This window comes from Anastrepha ludens, chromosome 3, assembly GCF_028408465.1.
Source record: "Anastrepha ludens isolate Willacy chromosome 3, idAnaLude1.1, whole genome shotgun sequence".
NCBI lineage: Eukaryota > Metazoa > Arthropoda > Insecta > Diptera > Tephritidae > Anastrepha > Anastrepha ludens.
Window position 1 is genome coordinate 127,163,160 of NC_071499.1, and position 21,739 is coordinate 127,184,898.

Consider the following 21,739-nt stretch of genomic DNA (forward strand, 5'->3'; position numbering starts at 1 on the left):
TGTCCAGCATAACATGAGAGTCTAGACATTCTTCTTCTTATTCTTCTTCTTCTTCTATTTGTCACCTAGTGATAGACCTCTTTATTTACATAGATTTTCCAAAGCAGAAAAGAGGCTTCCTCCAAATGCCATCACCACTAAAGGGCATGGTGCCCATGATGTCGAACGCATTCGTATCCATTTGCACTTTGCCTAGTTCCATCGCGTGTAGTTATTACCCAAAACAAGATGCTGCCTACAAGCTTGTTAAGCCACTTAAAGGAAGACATTTATAATAAAAAAACTAATTTCATGAAAATCTACAAGTAGAAGACTACGATATCGTAAACCGTCAAGGAAACGATGAATTACTTTTCGCTCGAAACGTCTGGTTAACTGTAGCAGTTAACCTTCCTACCTATATTATGCCAAAATTGTGGGCAGCCGATGTATGTTAGTGTACACAATGCTACGTACATGGATTTATAGTTAATTCGAATTGAGGACTCAAATCCTACTTCGGATATAAGCCCCAAAATAATGAAAAAAGGAAGCTATCGGTCCTCTGGTTTAATTTTTATCATCAAAGATCATTTAGGATTCAGAAATACCATCGAACACTGAAGCCCTCAGAAGAACTCAGCTCAACTCAAACTTGTTTTTCGGGATTATGAGAGGATCTCATGTGTATGAATGAAGGGGAAGTAATTAAAGATTTTTTAGCCTTGAAGGATTACTAGTAGCTACATAAAAGAATAATGTCAGTCTTACTGCCATCTTAGGAAAGTAAGATAGTAATTTATTGACAACTATTTATGCGAACCGCGTTATTAATTTTATTAGTTCATTTGCACAGTTTAGTCTGCAATTCTCAAATAATTTATGTGCATGCGTTTCCTTGTACTTCCAGTCTCATCGATCAAGCTCTTTTCAATACACAGCATGCGCTTATATATGTACGTACATATGCACGTATGTATGTACACACTGAATTTCGATCAGAAGGAAAATGTATGCTTCCGCGCTCTCACTGTTAAAAATATAAACAAAGGGCAAAGAAAACAGCGTACATACAAAAGACGATACTGAATTTGAATACGCATATCGGATGGTGATTCCCTGTACACATGTACATAAGCACATTAGTAAGTAGAGTAGCAAATGCTATACGCAGTAGCGTTAACAATTAAATCGAACAACACGAACCTCAAAAAGCAAAATATTCAAAACCGAAACTTTAACGAAAACGGCACGAATGCAGGGGGTTATTTTTGGGATACGCTTTTCGAAATAACAACAAAAACCGAAACAACTATGAAAGCATCATACAACAATCGTTAGTAGCCACCTAGCGGACGCAAAGTAGCAAACCGTCGTTCGGTCCATCGGTCGATATGCATGTAGATATGAGCTAACCATCATAGTAGCGGCACAAAAACAAAAATAAACTGCCTACAACAACCATAAGGAAGTGGGGAATAAAAACAGAAATCAAAAAATTCTAAATAGCATGAAATAAACGAATGAATGAAACAACAAAAGTCAGAGAATACAGAGACGGTAGAAGAAGAAGCAGCAGCAGCAACAACGGCAACCGTTTCGTTGTAGCGGTATTTGACGAGTTTAGCGAACGCGATGATCGTAGTGTTGGTTGGTAATCGTAGACGTAATGTTGGGTGGGATCGACGGTAAATTAACCAAATATAAATATATTACTTAAATAAGAATCAAAAAAAAGAAAAAAAAAAATACGTGCAAAGTAAAAGAAAATAAGTACATATAGTATCGGTGGAGCGGTGGAGCGGTGGCGCTTGTATTTCGATCTAAAAGCAATAACATAAAAACGGATACAGTGAAGGAGAGTTTGAAGCTGCAGCGGAGAGAGAGAGAGAGAGATATTGTAGAACAAGATCTCTTGACAACGAGGAAATAGTACACAATTATGGTACGCCTGTAAGGATATTATTCATGTTTGAATATTTTTATGAATTGAGCGCGATGTTGATAAAAAAAACATATGCGAACATTAGGAAAGGATAAGCGCAGACTGTGAAGGCTTCTTAACTACACATGAATGCATCTGTGTGCATATGTAAATATTATATGCATACATACGTACATATTTATGTGCATATCAAGTGTGATTTTGTGTTGTGAGAAATATGCAAATATCTAAACACAACTTTTGGCGGTTTTTTACTGATTGCGGAAAATCGTTTACTTGCGATACAGCTTCAGTTGGAAATTATGTGCATATGCATATTTTATACATTCCTTATGAACTTTTTTTATTGAAAGCTGTTTTTTTTTTTTACTTTGGTCAAATTTATAACAATCATCGCCTATAAATATAAAACAAGCTTATTACCATTTTTTTTAACAAAAGTGTAAGAAATTTTTTAAAGTGATAGAACTTTCATGTACATATGTATGTATGTACATATGCTCTTAACCCTTTTACTGTAAACAAATATGTACCGCCTTTGTTAGTTATTAAAAAAAGGTTTGCAAACATGCGGTGCAAATTTTTTAACCCCAAATTTTTCTAAAATATTGTGTCTGAAAATGCTAACAAATAAATACTGATTGCAAGTACGTACATTAGGATAGCCCAAAATAAATTTGCTTTATAGCTAAAATAATTATACGTCTATTTTTCAATTTATATTTTTTAAATTTTAAATTTACTAACGGCGCCAACGCTTTGAAAATTTTTATTCAGCTTCCACGGGAAAAAAACACTTTTCCATGATACCAAAAATGAAAAAATGATCGATTTGCAAACAAATCATACCAAATTTTATCAGAAAAGTCCGCCGGAATGTGTAAATTTTATATAAAAAAAATAAAAAACTAGGTTTCTAATTTTGGGCCATAGCACAAATTTAGGATACCCCTTAAAAAAAAAATTTTTGTTTGCCCTTCCTAATGTACAAGTTTTAATAGAAATACATACATATAAGTATAGTTTGTATTTCTATTAAAACTTGAATTACAGTGTAGATGCAACTGCCAGTGCAAAAACGTTATTTGTATATTTTCTCGTGTATACATACTAAGTACCAGGTATTGAAATAAATCCGCGGATTACTCTTCTTATTCAGTCAAAGGTATTTTTTGGCGATTACTTTCGCTATCACTTCTTAGCAACGCGACAGCGACTAATCTGCTGTGCCATTATTTTCCTGTCAACATTGATTTGGTTTCTATTTTATAAACGACAGACAAATTACTAATTAACAATCATGTGGTCAATCTATATACACAAATAAACATACATAGCAACTAATAAACAAAAGCTTAAAAGGTTTAAATCGAGCTTCTTTGAAATCAGTTGATTTTAATTTTTTTTCGTGCAAATGGAGTTCCGCTTCGTAACGGCAATTAGATTTTGAAAAGATGCTTTTTTCTAGAGTGAAATACGCAAATAGGTTGCCGATTGCCTGCCCAGAGCCGCTTGTTTTTAGGTAGCACATTTTTGTTATTCGTGTGTCGTGGGAATCGAAAAAATTACCTTTGTAAGCCGGCATACCAATATATAAAAAAAAACTAAAAAAACACAATTGCGCTTCATTTAAATTATCAACAGGATTTACAACTCTTGCCTCACAAAAAAGATCTCTGCCGTAGCACCGCAAGCTTCACAGCTCATTTATGTTAACTTATTGATAGACTGAAATTGGCCAGTATATAGAAAATCTGCCTTGCAACCTTTCTTTATTAATCACTCGTTGTCAGGACTCACAGCTACCTTCAAACCACTTTTATTTGTCAATGAACCTACATACTTAAACAAGGTGGCACAAACCTAATCATCCAATTTTGTTTTTGAATAACTTATTCACTAACTAAAAAAAATGATTTTGAAAGATAGAAATTTGTATTTTGACCTTTACGCGCTCCATCGCTTGTCTGTTGGTAGTTTAGTTCACAAGTTTCAAATGTGATTGACATCGTACCATTTGCAAAAATTATAAGTCTTGCGATAGACTGATTAATTGTGCGCACCTTGTATTAGACAAGGAGCATTAGAAGTTTTTATTTTGAAAGTGCACTGCAATGACTAGTGTCATTTTCTTCCTGTCCCTAAGTTTGTAGTGATGGCTTCAAACGTGATGCGAGAGAGCCATTTTAGCTGCATGTTCCCCAGGATAATAGCTATCAGCCTGCGGATATTTCTTTTTCACCTTCTTGAAAATACTTTTGTTAGTGTAGTAGTTGTTCGTGTGATTTACTCCAGGTGGACAGCACAATGTCATTGTATGTACATGAGAGCATTTTTGACTCTCAATTTAATTTTGTTTTTATCTTTCACAGAGATTATCTACAACTAATTGTAGTCAAAACCATCGGGTTTACTCGGAAAAGTTCGCGCTACTACTCCTGTAAATACAACTATAGGGTTTTTCAGTAAGAGCGCTTCAACTTTTGAACTTTTTTGAATAAAACACAAACGGTTTGATTTTTTTAACTAATTTTTTTTTTATTATCGAGTTTGAACATATACATTTAAGTATGAAATTCGATTTCTTTTGCATGACCACCGCGTGCACGTTTTACGAAGTCCAATCGTTGAACCCAATTTTCGACCACTCTTTTGCATAAATCGGCCGAAATTCCAGCAATTTCGCGTTCAATATTGGCTCTGAGCTCACAAATCGTCGCCGGCTTGTTACTGTAGACCAATGACTTCACATAACCCCAAAACGGGACGGCTTGTTAAATGGACCGTAAAATGGCCGTAATGCTCTTAAAGTAGCAGCAACAGAACGATTATTTTCATAAAAAATTTGCACGATTTGCAATCGTTGCTCAAGTGTGTAGCGTTCCATGATGAAATGTATACTAATGAAGTTTACAAATGACAAGCGAAAAATAAAAAATATTGCGTCGTTCGCCCTCCCTATCGGAAAAAAGTTGAAGCGCACCTATTGAATAACCCTATACTACTATTACCGTATTTTTCCTTTTGCAGTTTTTTTTTTGTGCGTTTGTTTAAATATCTCCCAATTACCTTTCTCCCCAATTTTTTTTTCCTTAACGAAAGCAACAATGGCGTTGCCTGCTGTGTAACTTCTCCACTTATAACTGTATTTCTTCAACAACGGTAAAAGACCTTGAACAACTGTTTTTTTTTTTTAATTTCGATCCTGATGAATAAATAACTTTTTCTTCGTCGTGATTGGTGCATTAACCGCTTAAGCGATTCTGGCCGAGTTTAACAAAGCGCGCCAGTCGTTTCTTCCTCTTGGTAACCGGCGCCAGTTGGGCATACCTATGTGTGCACACATATACTGTATTTTGTCATAAACATCAAAAGTTAATGGAATATTACTGCGATTTTTATGAACCTACTGCATTTTTAAGAATTAAAAATTACAAAGCAATTTCCTTCAAATTGTATTCATTTATAATCAGGCAATGATCTCTTTTACTGCTGCAACGAACCTTTTTGAGCTTTTCTACTATCCTCTAAAACAGCATAAACATTACTTTTTTATTTTAAATACACCACATAAAGTAAAAATCTACTTATGGCCTTTTTTAATGGTGCGAGATATAAGAATTATGCGAAAATTAGATTTCATTTACTCATTTTGTTTTTGTTTTTGTGCGAATTTTTCTTGATTTGGAAACAATAATCGATTTTTCTCGTAAAACTAATTTTTGACGGAATTTCTTTTGCGCGGGTTCGGTCAGGTCCCTTCAAACCGCACCCCATGCGCTCGTTTCCATTTAATGACAATAACTTGAAAAATCCGTTTTCGCAGAATATCCATGTAATGGAACGCAGGCGGATTACTTGGATGTTTTGTAGTTAGAAATACAAGGTGGCGCAAAAATAGGCCCCCTATAAGAAGATTTATAATTTTTACAAATGGCATCGTATGTCACTCACATTTGACACTTGTGAACTAAACAGCTGCAGTATACAAACGGACAAGCGTTCAAAATAAAGATTTTCATTGCCCAAAATCATTTTTTTTTATTCAGTAAAAAGTCATTCAAAAACAAAATTGGATGATTTATTGTATTATATTTACTTTAATCAATATGCATAAATCTGTTTTATGTATGTATGTGATCAAAATTAAATACGAATTTCGGGATTTCAAAGCTTGAAGCCCGGTTGTTCGGGACTGAACATTATTGAAGACCCTAGAAAGTACGCATTTCCAGAAATTTCTTTAAAACAACACGTAAAAGAGGTGCTCGTTAATCGCTTAAATCAAATCAAGGCTTAGGAAAGTTACGAAGTATTTAATTTACGATTCACAAAAAATTCCAGAAAACCCTCAATGAATTTTATAACAGCGCCTACATTTTTATACGTATTTGTTGAAAAGTGTATAGAAAAGAAATGTGTCAATTATAAACATATCTACGTATGTGTGTACATATGTAAATACAACTAATATTCTCTTCAACTATGCAGTTTTGTTATATTTTGTTTTTTTTTTCCTTCCTATTTTTTCGCTCCACATTATTTTCGCAAAATATTTGTGCACATATTTACATACTTTCTACGAGTATTGCACTGCGATGCAACAAAAAAAGCCTTGATACTTTGTGTACATACATACGTACGTATGTATGGCATAAACGCCTTTATTACTACTTGTAAAAGCATGCGTGCATATGTATGTATATGAATGCTTAATAATAAATAAAACATTAGAAGCTAATAAAAAGCGCGTCGCATTATAATAAAAAGTAACGTTTCAAACTCAGCTAAAAGCAACAATAACAAACGCGCTACCCAGGGGAATGAATGCTAACCAAGTATGAACATCTGACCTGATATATAATACTTAGTACATTTCTGAGTGAATATGTATGACCATATGTATGTATGTAGATTTGTACGGATATGCGCTTATACATATGCATGTGTGTGCGCACTGATATATGTACTTAACTAGCCAATGAAGCGGCTCAATGGTGGTATATGGTATTTGCTGAGAATATTCATAAGGAGTTAAATATAAGTATGTAAGTAAATGAGTTTAACAGTTACCTTTGAATGACTGTTAAGAGTTATGAGAGTAGGGGAAATACTTATATGTATATGCATAACTCTCGTTGATTTGTGTGTAAAAAAGCATTGCATAGCAATAAGATTATGTTAGGGCTTCAGTTCTCATCATTGTCGCTCAAATAACGGAATTTTTAAATAAATATTTTTTAATCCAAAGTGATTCTGAAGTAGCAACTCGTTGATTGTAACTTCCGTGTTTCTTAGTTTTTGAATTTCAATCGAAAAAAGTAGTGTCCAAATTCAGTGTACTGATTGAACTAAAAATGTAGAAGTAAAATTTAAATCTTTTTGTTTTTATAACAAAATTATATTTTTATTATTATGAGAAAAATTATCGCAACTATTAATGCCACAATAAAAACAACAAATTTAAGGCCTGAATTGCGCTCGCACGACTGGTGCGTCTACGTAACCGGAACGACCCAGAATTCTTTCCAGGAAAGGGCTGTCGCTGCAACAGCATTCTTCGAAAATGTGTGAAGATTTTTGATAGACATTACAATAATAACAACAACATGGTGGTATTTTCCGCTAGCAGCAAAAGAAATTTTCTTTCATTCAATTATTAATTTTATTTATTTATTTATTTACTCATTTATTTTTATAGAAAAGCCAACAAACTACATAGGTTTTTACTAAGTAAAACAGTAATCGAGTAGATCAAAACATGTTGAGAAAAACACCACAATGATATTGAATTTAGTTAACAGAGACACCCTATGTTACCTGCCTTGCTCGCGTATACAGAGCGACAAATTTTCCTTAAACAGAATTGGCTTTTAACAGCGGATTTTTCCCCATCAAAATGCATCCGGATCGACATCCCCCTAGTAATCTTTTTTCCCCTCTGTAGTTTGGTGTTAACCTCTACTGGAGATAGACTTAGACCATTTCTTTATGCATATGGAAACTTCCTATTTATTTCTTCTATTGCTAGTTGCAAACGGTAGAGATTTTTTTATGAGAAGCTTTTTCATGCCAGATATAACTACATACATTCGAAATACATTGACATAACCTACCGATGGGCAATTGCTATTAGACCTTTTTCTTTCTTTCACTTGTCGTTTCATGTCCAAACTCTGCAGCGAAATCGAAAGTAAAGAAATGGTAGTTACGCACAAACCTACTCATCTGCCGTAGGTCGCTACAAGTATATATGTACTTACATATGCATGCCCAAATCCACAGTGAGTTTCCAATCTCTTTACACTACTGAGAAATTTCCTAAATAGCTTCAAATTCAATTGCTCTACATTCTAGTGCTTTTACTAGAATTGATTAAATAATGTTAATTTGCCCTTACTTCGCTAACAGTATTCTTAGGCGTTCCTTTGTTATTGTTACTTTTGGTTTCAAATTGTATTTTCTTTGTCGTTAAAGGCCAAAAAGGTTAACTTCTAAATATTAATAGTCTCCCGTGCCCGTTTTTATTTCGAAGCCACAAACAACGTAAGTACATACGAGCGTACACTTATACTTCTGCACATGCATAATCCTACACACATACCCCATATGTATGGACGGACGTATTATGTGTGTATGTGTATATATATGTATTATGCATAATATGTTGATACAAATAGCTGTATTGATCGTTTGCTAAGCTAGCAAGATTGTCTAGTCAATCGTAACATTGTATAGTACCAGGTCACCAAAGATCACCGTCAGCAACCGCTATCAGTATACGTCTATTTAACGCTATATATTTGCGACTAATCGATCTATGGAGGTAGAAGCGAGATAGAAAGCGGCCAACAAATTTAAAAAGTATGTAGATATGACACAAAAAAATGACTGTGCCAATGTTGATAAGCGTATCTTTGGTACGTTGATATTCGTATTTAAATCTTCGCTTTCTCTTAAGTGTTCTTTGACAATTGGTGTTGATCATTCATTTGCAGAAGATCACCATCAGTTAGCAAAAACTAGTTTTAGAAGCCGATAACGCTATTAGATGATGATGCTGACGAAAGGTGCATTCTAATGATAAAACAACTGAAGGATAAATAATACAAAAAACCATTGCAGGGTATACATACTGATACAATTAGGCGAGTGTCAACTAATTCTTAACCGCGTAGTTATGACAGTTATATTAGTTTTCGGAAAAATAAATCCATTACTTTTGCGTAAAATTTTTGCCCAAATGGCGTAACACTGTTTTACGGTCGATCTTTACTCCACTCCCCCTCCTATTGGTATTTTTTACAAATGGAGGAGCTTACAGTTTTAAGCCGAGTCCGAACGGCAGATATTTCTTGTTTTTTATGAGGACTTTTTAATGGCAGAAATACTATCGGAGGCTTGTCATTGCCTGCCTAGGGGCGACCGCTATTAGAAAAGTCTTTTTCCATCATTTGATGTTTCATGCCAGGAGTTTCGAACCTGTGCTTTTGTCACGCAACAATCGATTCGGCTACGGCAACCAACACCTATGATAGTCTCAAATAAATTTCAATGTAAAATTTTTAACACTTTAAAGTTTTAAAAAATTGCTTTCATTTTTTACGCTCTCAAACACTTATCTTCTTTTATTACTTCTTAACCGGTGCTGTAACTGTCACACATTAGGCCACTTCTATCTGCCATTTCCCCCTTCGCCATCTCTATTCCCGATTAACTTGACGAAAAATTTGAATGCAAAAGCAACAACAAAGTTATCGTTTCTCTGAGTGCGCCTACTTTTGAATACGAAATAGCAAGTCGGAGAAAAATAATAGTTCGAAATAAACGGCGTGTCTGTGATGCATTAAGAACATCAGGCGAATTCACAAGGATATTTGATATAGTACGGACATTGGTCAAACAGCCAAATGCTTCTCAGAAATGTCGGACAGGGATGCTACGAAATTCTGTCGCAAATTTAGAAGAAATTAGCGTAGATCAGGTTTTTTGGAAAAATTTACACAATGTGAACTGAGAACTAATATTGACTGAACTTTTGATTCAAACGACCGTATTTTGACCGGTGCGTTTTTTTCACTGGCTCAGTGAACATTCATTTCATTTATTCATTGAATTTATTATTATTGACTCGCATTTATTTACCGTTATACATGCCTTTTGGAACGGTTATTACGAACGAAAATTGAAATAAGATCTTAAGAGCTGTGGCCACCGCATTAGAATTTCGGTAGTAACTTTTAATATAATATTTCCCAAACGTTGCTCATTCGAGAATTTCATCTGTTATTATTATATTTTTTTTGACGTGATAACGTCTTATAATTCGGCAACGTTCGACATTGTGCTCTCTCCTATTTAAGTGAGCGTATATATGTATGTATATGAGCATATGTACATATATAAATTCACGTATTTGTATTTGCATATGCCTTCTTATTGATTATTATTAATTTGATTTACTTGAAGAATTTAAAATAAAACCAAGTTTGTTAATAATACCTGTTGTTTTAATGTTATTATTATTAATTTTTTTATTATATATGAAGGAAAAAATGTATGGTAATATTTACCATATACCTTATAAGATATGTTGTATACTAATATATGTATATAAACATGCATATACATATACAATTTCGCGCAATTTTCAAAAAGAACAAATCTATATGTAAAGATGCATACAAATCATATGGACATATCAAATATACGAATCTATTCCGTACGCAAGCAAATGTAAGCTAATGTGCTTGAACTGCAAGCGAGAGCGCGGAACGAACGACAAAGAGCACAATCGGTCCCCGCGTTCGGCAACGTTCGACATCTGGCTCAGTCCTACTTGAGTGCGCATATATATGTATGTATATGTATGTATATGCGCATTTGTATATAAATTCACATACTTGTATTTGCATATGCTTTCTACCTGTGTGCATGGTAATGAAGCATTTCTCTGTTGAGAATAGGACGATGATAGGAAAAGTAGGAAATGAAAGGGAGTCCTTCGAGTGTAATGTGTCTTGAAAAAGGCAAATCGATGATGGTGCCTCTTAGTGTTGTTGACTTATTAACGTCTGATGCACAATCGAAATTGAAGATATCTTTCACGAATTTGATAAATGTTTCGTCATTTTTCACGTTTGTGTAAATGTAACTTGACCTATTCCATTGCAATTCCATTTACCTCCTCCTCTATATCCATACAAAATATCTATCAAACAAATAAAATTAAAATTTTGTTTTGAAAATTGCAACCATTCCATCAATATTTTCTTATGACGTTGTCACGTTAAACTATCGTCAGTAAACCGACTTTACAGACAACCTCTTTTTTTTATATATGTATTGTACAATATTGGTATGCCCCTAATGAGATACCCTTTATGTAAGTTTGTGCAAACTCATTATTTCCAAAAGTAATTATGGAAGCATATTTCGTTATACCTGTAAAAATAAAAGATTTTCAACCTCAAGCCCGAAACTTAAATAAAATACGTCATTTTATGCAGCCGATCAGCACAGCCGTAAACCTGAAACTGACTTCGACCGACCAAATAAATGAAATATAGTATATAACTTTGTATGTTTTATTTGAATTTTGCTCAACCTTGTAAAAATAATATTTGCAATTTGACGGGGAAAAAAATAAACAAATTTTTCAACCTCAACAAAACTTGTACTGTCTTTTATTGTCTTTCACAATAACTTCTATAAGAGGCTTTGAGCATCATTGTATGCTATAAATTTGATACTCAGTAATGAAGTCGTTCGAACATCTTTTCATCTCTTGTTCTAGCAGTTCACTAGGTCCTGCCAGTGTAACTAACTAACTCATCTGACGCCAGAACCGAGTTGTTTCGATAGTTTACGTCCAGAAGTAGTGTGGTGTTAGATGATTGCGTTTGAGAGGGCCTGTGAATAGGTGGTTAGTATCACACGTTTTTTATCTCTTCTTAAAAGCTACTGAAGATATCTGAGCGAGTTCTTAAATCTAGCGATCTTTCACGACCTGATACGCTACCGAATCGGATAATCATTTTCAATACACCTCTACAACTACATTTAACTTTATGGATCTTCTATGGTTCATTACAATCTTTAACGATTCTTTCGGCCAATTCCAATAGATTTCTTGACCCCTGTTTCATGCGTTGTTTTAAATTTCGCGCAATTTCACACGATCGCACTTTACATCTCAGCTGTTATTTACTTATGTACATACATATTTTTCAAAACGATCGCGTTGATTTTGTTTCGGGGTAGAAAAGCTGGCAACAACAGAGTTTCGTTCTCTGCTTTGTTAAATTTACTAAATGGTAAGTTATTTTTAAGTATTTCTCTACGTGATATACACGTACTTATATGTGTATATATGTATGTATGTATATACATAAGTTTTTCTATTAATATAACTACACACCACACATCCCCAGTATAGTGCACATACATAGTATACATACATAAAAATGCTCGTACTACACTCATCGTATAACGAGCATACCAACGTACTAAATGTACATACGACGATACTTAAAGCGTCAGTGAGTGACTGGGTGAGTGAGTGAGCGAGTGAGTGATTAGAGGGGCGGTGGAAGGGGGGTGTAGTGCGGGGGGGAGGGGCCATAAAATGTGGGGGACTAATCCCCTTAGTTTCCACACTATTGGCTATGGCCCGCAGCAACCAAGTCAGTCAGCTGCGAATGATGGGACCACTTTGGGCGTTCGTGCAACAACGATTTTTCTCATTACTGGTTGATTTAGATTGCAAGAATGTTAATATTGCTTGTTTTGTGTTAAGCAGTTCTTGTGTACAAGTATTTTCAGCAAACATAATGCAGTAAATCGAAACAAAGCGTTGAAAAAATCAAAATAAAAATAAAAACGAAGAATACGAAAAACATTTACTTGATATACGGATATACGTCTTCAGTCACTTCAGTGTGACTTTTTGCTGTTGATCCCATTGAAATTGTACGGCGATTGCCATACATATGTACACACATATATATGTATGTGAGTAAATATCTGTACCAATGTTCATACGTATGTATGTAGGTATGTACGATTATAAAAATACACATTCTTATTTTAATGCATATATGTAGTACGTAGGTATGTATGCACACACACACATATGTGTATATGTAAATTTTCTTGTGTATATTTACATATGTTACATTGAATGTTTGTAGGCCTATGAAAATGAAAGCGTTGCGTTGTCTTCTTGAAATCTCTGACTATTTTTGTACCGACGAATCAGAATAACAACTAAAAGAACGCAATATAACATTACCCTAACAGACGTTCTAAGTAGCTATAGACAAAGATGAATTTTAATCGTACGTTATATTCATATATTTGTATGTATGCATGTATCTGCATACATATTTATAAAACAGATGTTACAACCGACATTCCAACTCAAGTGCCTTCTGCACTTACAAAACTCAATAAATTCAGCTGTATTACCATTTGAAAACAGGGAATTTGTGATTACTTGTATTTTGCGCTGTATATTACTTGCATCGCTATCGGTACATACTATGTATGTACATATTTTTCTAAATTTATACATATATGTATATAGCATATGTGGATAGCGGTTAAAAAATATCCCAGTGCGCATAACAAACTTTTGACCACCGGCATGAAATTTAGACGGAAGCAAACCATTTTTTTTATGAAAGTATAAAAAACAAAATTCAAATAAAACACAGTATAACGAGCTTAGCACGATTTTATTTTGTTCACAATAATTTGTTTAATTGGACAGATGCCTGTAAACGGCCACATTTTCCCTGATTTTCATTAAAATTATTTAAAATGAAGAAGTCAATATATTTTTTTCAAAATTGGCATACATTTTATACATTAAAATAATATAATTTTTTTTTTGTTTTATTTTAATCATTTAAAATGGCGGATGTACACTCAATTCTTCCAGGAAGGTCGCAGCGGGTCTTCTCAATTGGCGGGCATTGCAGCATCGGCGTCAGGACCTGAATACAAAAAACCAAAATTTAATTGTTTATTAATGTCATAATTTCTATATGAATTAACAATAGGTATGTTAAATGGAAAAAAAAATCGCGGAATAAAATGCTTAAAAAACAAAAAGATTTCTGGGGCGAATTTTCCCACTATTTTTGCTTCGAAAAAAATATTTTTTCGAAAAACTTTCGAAAACTTGAAACACATAGAAAGTAATATCATAAAAAAGATGTGTGCAAAATTTCAGGGGGATCGTTCAATAACTTTTCGAGTTATCGTGTACGCCAATTCGAAAAATATAGTTTTGAGAAAAACGCGGATAAAGTTTGAATACATAACTATACCTCTCCCAGCGCTCGAACGCAAAGAATAGAGTCGTCACGGTTGACGATCTATAATATAAGAAATACTTAAATTTACGTTCTAAAAATTTTTGACATATTCTTAAAGGATTTTATTAACATTTTATGAAAAAAAAAATTTTTTTTCTAAATTTTACAGGTATCTGTCCCCTTAATTTCATCATCACTGTCAGATGAAGAGCATTCCATTAGCAATTTTATTATTCTTCATATTTTTCTCGCTTCTGTCTATGCATGTATGTTTATACATATATTGCCAAATTAGTTAATAACCAAGAAGTGCAAGCATAAATCGCAAAAACTGCCTTCAATGCTTTCCATTTGTATTTCGGCAACTGCAGTAACGGTGATTGGAGGCTGTGGTTCAGAAGTTCATACCCCTATTGGCCAATACCTATTTAATAGAATATTCAAATACAATTTATAAATTTTATCTAAAATAGAAATAGATGAACATCAAAACTTGCACAATTCTTAGAAACTATTTGCTTCGTAATCTATTGTTGATGTACGCCAATTTCGTGTCTGCACTGCAGTTATGGGTTATTCGAATCCAGGCCAGAAGAAGGAGCTCTGCCAAACTCCCAATACAATGTGTAAGCGCCAATAATATATATATAAATATAGATATTCACGTTCAGTAAGCAAATAATTTTTAATTGAGGCGGCTGGCTGCTCATCTTCGTTCGCGCGAGGCTGTTTTCCCCGTATTTTTGTCTAGAGCAAGTAAGTGTAGACTTTTTTAAAGTTTGATAAACTATCTACGGGGTGAAGTAGCTATTTTTGAAAAAAAAAAAAACGAAAATAGGAGCACTTTAAGTTTCTTTTTTGATAGAAAAGTTGGTTAAACAAATTTTAAAAATTTATAAAAAATGTTATTATAAATAAACGGGAGCGTGTCATTATTCTGTATTACAAAATTCTGGGTGACAAAATTCTGTAAATTGCAAAAAAATTCTGCTTTTTAAAATTCTGCTTTTTTAAAATTCTGCTTTTTAAAATTCTGTTTTCTAAAATTCTGCTTTTTCAAAATTCTGCATGTTTAATGCGAAAAATTCTGCTTTATTCAAGTTTTGTGATTTTCGTCATACAAGAAGTAACAAAATAAACATTTATTCCATAAATATACATATGTATGTATATGTTTAAGCGATAACAATATTTTAGTTTAGCCAATTACAATATTTTTTGGAATTCTTTTTAAATATGTAGTGTGACTTAATTCATTTCTTTTCTTAATAATTCTTCGCAGCTGTTCGTTTTTTTTTTTTGAAAAGTTCTACGCAAAAATACTGTGGATTCTATCGAAACTGAAGAAAAAATTATTATTATTATTATTATTATTTTTTATTTAATATCTCGAATAATAATAAAAAATAATAATAATAATAAATTAAATAATTACATTCCCTCTTTAACATTGTTAACATTATATTTTAATACCGAATTTTGTAATACAGAATTTTGAAAGCAGAATTTTAGAAAGCAGAATTTTAAAAAAGCAGAATTTTAAAAAGCAGAATTTTAAAAAGTAGAATTTGGTACTTACAGAATTTCGACACCAACCCTAAATAAACCAATCAAACGAATTTTACGCCACTCTTTGTATTTAGGAAAATGTTTAGCAATTTTAAGGTTAATCGGTTGAAAACAGTTAGATTGATCAGCCCAGGGGACTCCTTCATGACGCGCGAGATATATATATGTATATAAGTATATATAATTGGCGCTTACAGCCTCTTTGGGTGTTTAGCGTGCGTCTTTCACAAATGGAGGGACCTGCAGTTTTAAGCCGACTCCGAATGACGACCCATTCGGCTATGGCGGCCGCCGTGAGTGTGATAGACACCGTAATTTTTTATCTAAAACAAGTAAATGGAGACTTTTTAAAGTTTGATAAATTATCTACAGAGTGACGTAGGAGTAACGTTGCACACATTTATTTATGCACGTCTCCGGCTTCTTCAAATATTTTGCTGCAGATGCACGTGACATTTTCGGACCTTTAGGGTGTGTACATACGAACCCGACTTCAAATCGTTATTCGTAGGCGAAGCACATTTTGTAAAAACAACGTACGTTTCCTAAATTTCTCTCAAAACTTACAAATTGCATGACGCGCATTGCTAAAAGAATATGTCAATTTAGCAGCATATAATTTTTTTATAACGGAACTTTAAGTTTGAATTTTGCCGGTCACACCTTCATTAGGCAGCCTGTACATAGGTTTTCACTTCCTCTTTTCTTCATTAATATTACATACATACATACGAGTATATATATTCGATGAGTCCATGTTAAACGTTTTCTTCTTTTTGTTTGAATTTTTTTATCAATTCATTTTCTTGGTAAGCCAATGAAAATACAGATTTTACATTATGATCGTAAAGAGTCCAAGAGACTACAGATTCGCTTACACACACCTCTATATATTTATACTTGTACACATACATTGAACATTACTCATTTTCAGCTGCTAAATTTAATGCTCTGTTCTGTTCTGTTTAACTGCTGTACAAGTGCTTATGTAAAGATGTATGTGTTACGTAAACATGTATATAATAGCTTAAGTAAAATTTTCACAAATACATAACAAAAAATGTTATAAATAAAATTTTCAAAAATTCCCCACCGAAGCAGAGGTATTGACTCATTTCAAAAATAAAGTGTACTGCTATTAACTAACAGAGATGGAATGGATTTCAGTAGAATTGGATACTATATAGTCTCCTTTTTCTTTCTATTTTTAAAAACAGACACAGTGCTTTATTATGCTACACAGGAAAAACGCTCCCAGTTCTATGTCTACCATTCCGAACTTTTACGAATACAATTAGTTTTCCAGCACGGCCGAAGAACGTGAAGATCCAACAATAAGTGGCTAACCTGAAATGTGAAACATATTCTTCGAAGTGTGAAACATTCGCATAGGAAATGCTGAGTAGAATATAACTTTTCCTCATATCTATAGCTTCTACAGCATTCATTATGCAGGTCTGTGAGCTTGATGGCCAGATGGCCAATAGCCAACAGTGCCCCTTTAACGTTCCTTAACAATTTCCGGCTTCTCAGTTCATCGAATGGTGTTCAAGTGTAAGTGGAGTTCATTTGCTGTTAGTGCGCGTGCTGTGAGACCAGACAACCCAGTAGGACTACTATATTTGAACTCGGTTCCTCAACTACTGTCGCATAATTTTTCCTCGCGCACTCGTCTGCTTTTATCAGAGGCCAGACGAAGAGATAGACTTTTTCCAATGCAGGAGGAACATACACTCAAAGATTTGTCTATTTCTACCGAAGAGTGACCGCTTTAGTAAAAGCGTTTTCTATCAATTAGTGTTTCGTGCCCGTAGTTTCGAGTCTGTGCACTTCCAATTGTTAGTAACGCACCAATCCATTCGGCTACGGCGACCGTAGTAGACACCTGGGCGTCAAAAGTAAACAAAGATTTAGGTACATATGCTGATGCGAGAAACTTTCCAGAAAATTAGAATTCCAAGTGTTTGATTACAATTTTTAGGATCTAAAGTTATACTCTTCATCGTTCGTGGCAATGCCAATAAAATCCGCTTTTGACTCTTTTTTCTAGGACTCAAAATCTCCAACAACGCCGGTCAACAATGGCAATGGAAGTGTCAACAACCACAACAATAACAACAACAATAGCAACTACCACCATCATCGTGCGCCACGCACTCCCGAAAGTTATTTCAATGTGCCCGAATCGATCGCGCTGCTGAATATCGTCAAATCGGAGCGCATTCAAAGCGCTTTCCAATCGAATCGCAAGAATCACGCCAGCGTGTGGGAGATGGTTGCCGAAGTGCTAAATCGATTCAGCGCGCGTAAACGTTCCGCCAAACAGTGTTGCAATCGTTACGAAAATTTGAAAAAGATCTACACACAATTGAAGAAGAATCCTGAACGGCATGTGCGTCGCAATTGGCCTTACATGTTTCTGTTCAAGGAGATCGAGGAGCAGCGCGGTGAATGTTGGGGTTCGGCGAATGGCAAACGACTAGCGTTGATAGCAAAAAGTCACAAAGAGCTCTCATACTATCAGCGCCGGCGGCAGGCCGCTGAGTTGGGTGTGGCGTATCTGGGCAAAGATGCGGCTGCTGTGATGCAACACAGTTTGCTACAGAGCCTCTCCACAGATTCGAGTAGCAATAATAGCAAAATGGAACGTTTTCTGCCCAATCACTTTGTGGAAGCGCAACTAGGTGACGGACTCGGTGGCGGGATGAGCATGTACGACGATGGCGCGCCATTGAATTTGCCACAAAGCGCAAGCGCGGCAGCGGCAGCAGCCGTTGCGGCGGCGGCAATGAATGTTGTCATGCAAAAGGAACAGGAACTGCGCGAAAATGGACTGAGTGGCGTAGGCAGCAGCGTTGGTGGTATGGAAAATGGTAATGAAGATGCAAAACAACACCGCGCGAACGAGATAAATGGGCCGCTGACGCTGAATGGTGGTGCGGATGTGCCAAATGGTAGAATTGGAAGTGTAGCAAATGGTGGTGCTATAGGCACTATGCTAGCGCCACATCCCGACAATGGCATTAAAGATGTGCTGCGACCGCACTATGAGAAAGACTGTAATGGTGGAGGGGCATTGAGTTTGCCCAATGGCGACAATAATATCTCAATGAAGTGAGTTGAAGGCAGCGTACATTTGTGGGTAGTGTGTATGTCAATGGATTATACATTTGCAGGTCCGAGCCAATGTCTGAAGGAGAATTCAATCCAGATGATATACAATTAATGCAGACCAACTACAATGGGTAAGTAAAGGTTATAAAAAAAGAGAATTGTGGGAGAAATGAACAAAATTGTGCGAGAACTTAAAACTTGCTGGGGTTTCCAAGTTTCAATAGCTGATGATTGCGTTGTTCTTTGGAACTAAAAGTAGGTCAATTTATATTGTAGAAGTAACTCGAGAAACAGAATATCGACCTACATATTTTTTTGGTTTTTATTTTTTCATTGTTTTTAGTTTTTTTATCCTTTTTTTAATTTTTTCAATTTTTTTTTTTTGTTTTGTAGTTTTGTTTTCTCCAACCTCAAATTTGTCAAAGGCAAATGTCTCATATGGGAAAATTGCTGAGAATTAGAATTCTACCAATTAAAATTGTCTCTATCAAGATTATCAATTGTGGAATACGAATCTGCGTTTCGTTTTTTCTGCAACAGGTATATTTCTCAAAATATTTCGATTTTAAGTTTGCATTGCCTCTCTCTCAATTCCCTACAAAACAAACGAAAGTGGGGAAAGGTTTCATCAAATCGTAATCACATTCGAAAAAATTTGCGCTGGGAGGGGAATTGACTCTATATTTGCATATTTCTATTGGTCGATTGTAAACGAAAAAGAAAACAGAAAACAGGATCTTTGAACAGAGTCAATGCACAATACTAATACACAATACACAACGAAATACTAAAACTTGGTGAAAACGGTCAGAGGTACCCAAAATTAGAAAAAATGACTTGTAATCCATTCACTTTTGAAAAAATCATAAATTTAAAAGAAGCTGCGACGTTTACATTCCTTAGATCGAAATATTTTGAGAAAAAAAGCTGCTCCAGAAAAACGGAACACATATCCGTAATCTATGACCCAAAAATAAGTTTAGGTGTCTCGGCGCGTTTATGTGTTATCAATAATTTTTTGCTCAAACCTTCAAACAAATAAAACTTATTCTCAATTAATGGATTATGCAACAATAATCTGACGTCCGTTCCACCATTATTGTTATTATTCCCGCAGTTCCATCTTGATAGGATAGAACGTGCTCGGGAAGTGTGGAATTTGGCTTACGTTCGTTGCGTTTCCCTGATCCTATACCATACAGAGCACTTTAATTGCTGCTTCATTGCTTTGCAATAGACTAAAGAAGGTCAATATAAGCTTTAACTTTTCATTTTTGCATTATTCAAGGAAATTGTGTCTGCCCACGACTTTGGGGAAGAATACATTTTAATGTTCCGCGAAGATATTTTTGTGCCTCGTTGTCCCTTTATGCTGATAATGTTAGAAGCATTATGCCCGCAATGCTCCTATTGGCAGAGCTATGCGCGCATACCATATAATCAAATCTCAACATGTATCGATCTTAATTTTTCTATGCCTAAAGCAAATTTTACTGATCATTTTAATTTGATGACCTAGTTTAAGCATAACTGTTAAATAGTCTGTAAAAAATATAATTTAACTTAATAAGGAAATAAATATACATTTCTAAATTTACTTCGTCCCCAGCTCCCAAAACTACTATCCACACAACATTGATACCAACATTCTGCACCCGGATGTCATTGTCGACACCGATAACATTTCCGATTGCAGCAGCGTCTTAGCTGGTGATGGCATTGGCGGCTCGGCGAAGAGCAAACGCAAACTGTCCACATCCACCGATGGCGGTGATAGTACAAATTACGAATTGATCGAGTACTTAAAGCGGCGCGAGAAGCGCGATGAGGAATTACTGCGACGTATGGATGCGCGCGAGGAGCGACTATTGGCGTTGCTCGAACGCACAGTTGTCGCTATTGAGACGTTGGCTGGCAAGAAGCCGGTGGAAAGTAAAGAGTAAAAAGCATTGATAACCTCAGTGGAAAAAATGCGCTATGGCAACAACAACAAAACCCTCAGTCATTTAGTGAATTAAGCCAACTATAAGTAGTTTTAGGTAAATAAGGCCAAAGGTTACTCACTTTGCAGAGCCAAAGAACAAATTCGAGGAGATTTTCACTTTTAATCATATAATATATTCGATAAGTTTTTTATTTATACATATACATACAAATGTTTGTGCTTAATAATTTAGTAAGTGTAGAAGTAAGGATGTGGATGTTATTTGAAATTACTCAATTACCAAAAATTTACTTAATTAGTTTAATTTGTTTGAAGCGAGAAGAACTTTTAATACTCATTTTTTGCCACTTTGTAACCCATGTGCCATTGTATTTTAATTAAATATAAATTATACCTACTACGAGTATACCTAGAGACTAATAGCATAAACAAAATCAAATCGGTGAGCAAACTTCGTCGGAGAAAATTTCGCTGTCAAAATTGAGACATACTCACAGTGCAAGAGAGATAGAGTGCAAGAATACGCCTTGCTCACGGTGTACAGAATACGACAGAAGAATAATCTGTCATTCTGTAAACACCTTGCAGTACATTGGATTGCATACAACCAAAGCGAAATTCGGCATGAATAGAATTATTATTTTACCGCTGCGCAAAATCAGCGGTCAGTGACAAAATTTAAGCAATTGCCTTGCACAATATAAGGAGGTAGTCAGAATTTTCAAAAAATCGTATTTTTTGGGATTTTCTTAAAATATAATATTTTAAAAATATTGTGTGAAAATTTGAAGTGAATCTGACAAATACTTTTCGTGTTATTCAACAATTAACAAAGGGCGCTCGGGCGCTCCGGAGCAGATAGCA

At 34.8% G+C, this 21,739-nt stretch overlaps 1 protein-coding gene across 1 annotated transcript; it reads left to right on the top strand.

Annotated features, from left to right (window-relative positions):
- Positions 1–947: 947 nt before the first annotated feature.
- On the top strand, positions 948–21,162 carry LOC128859136 (uncharacterized). The gene is made up of 4 exons (XM_054095886.1): positions 948–1,924; positions 17,867–18,930; positions 18,993–19,061; positions 20,540–21,162. Exons 1-4 carry the CDS (start codon positions 1,922–1,924, stop codon positions 20,871–20,873), a joined length of 1,470 nt encoding a protein of 489 aa, XP_053951861.1. The 5' UTR covers positions 948–1,921; the 3' UTR covers positions 20,874–21,162.
- The last annotated feature ends 577 nt before the right edge of the window (positions 21,163–21,739 follow it).

Bases quoted from the DNA above. Each gene is read 5' to 3' on its own strand.
- LOC128859136 (XM_054095886.1), top strand. The intron at 18,931-18,992 runs GTGAGTTGAAGG...ATACATTTGCAG, and splicing joins GACAATAATATCTCAATGAA to GTCCGAGCCAATGTCTGAAG. The intron at 19,062-20,539 runs GTAAGTAAAGGT...CTTCGTCCCCAG, and splicing joins ATGCAGACCAACTACAATGG to CTCCCAAAACTACTATCCAC.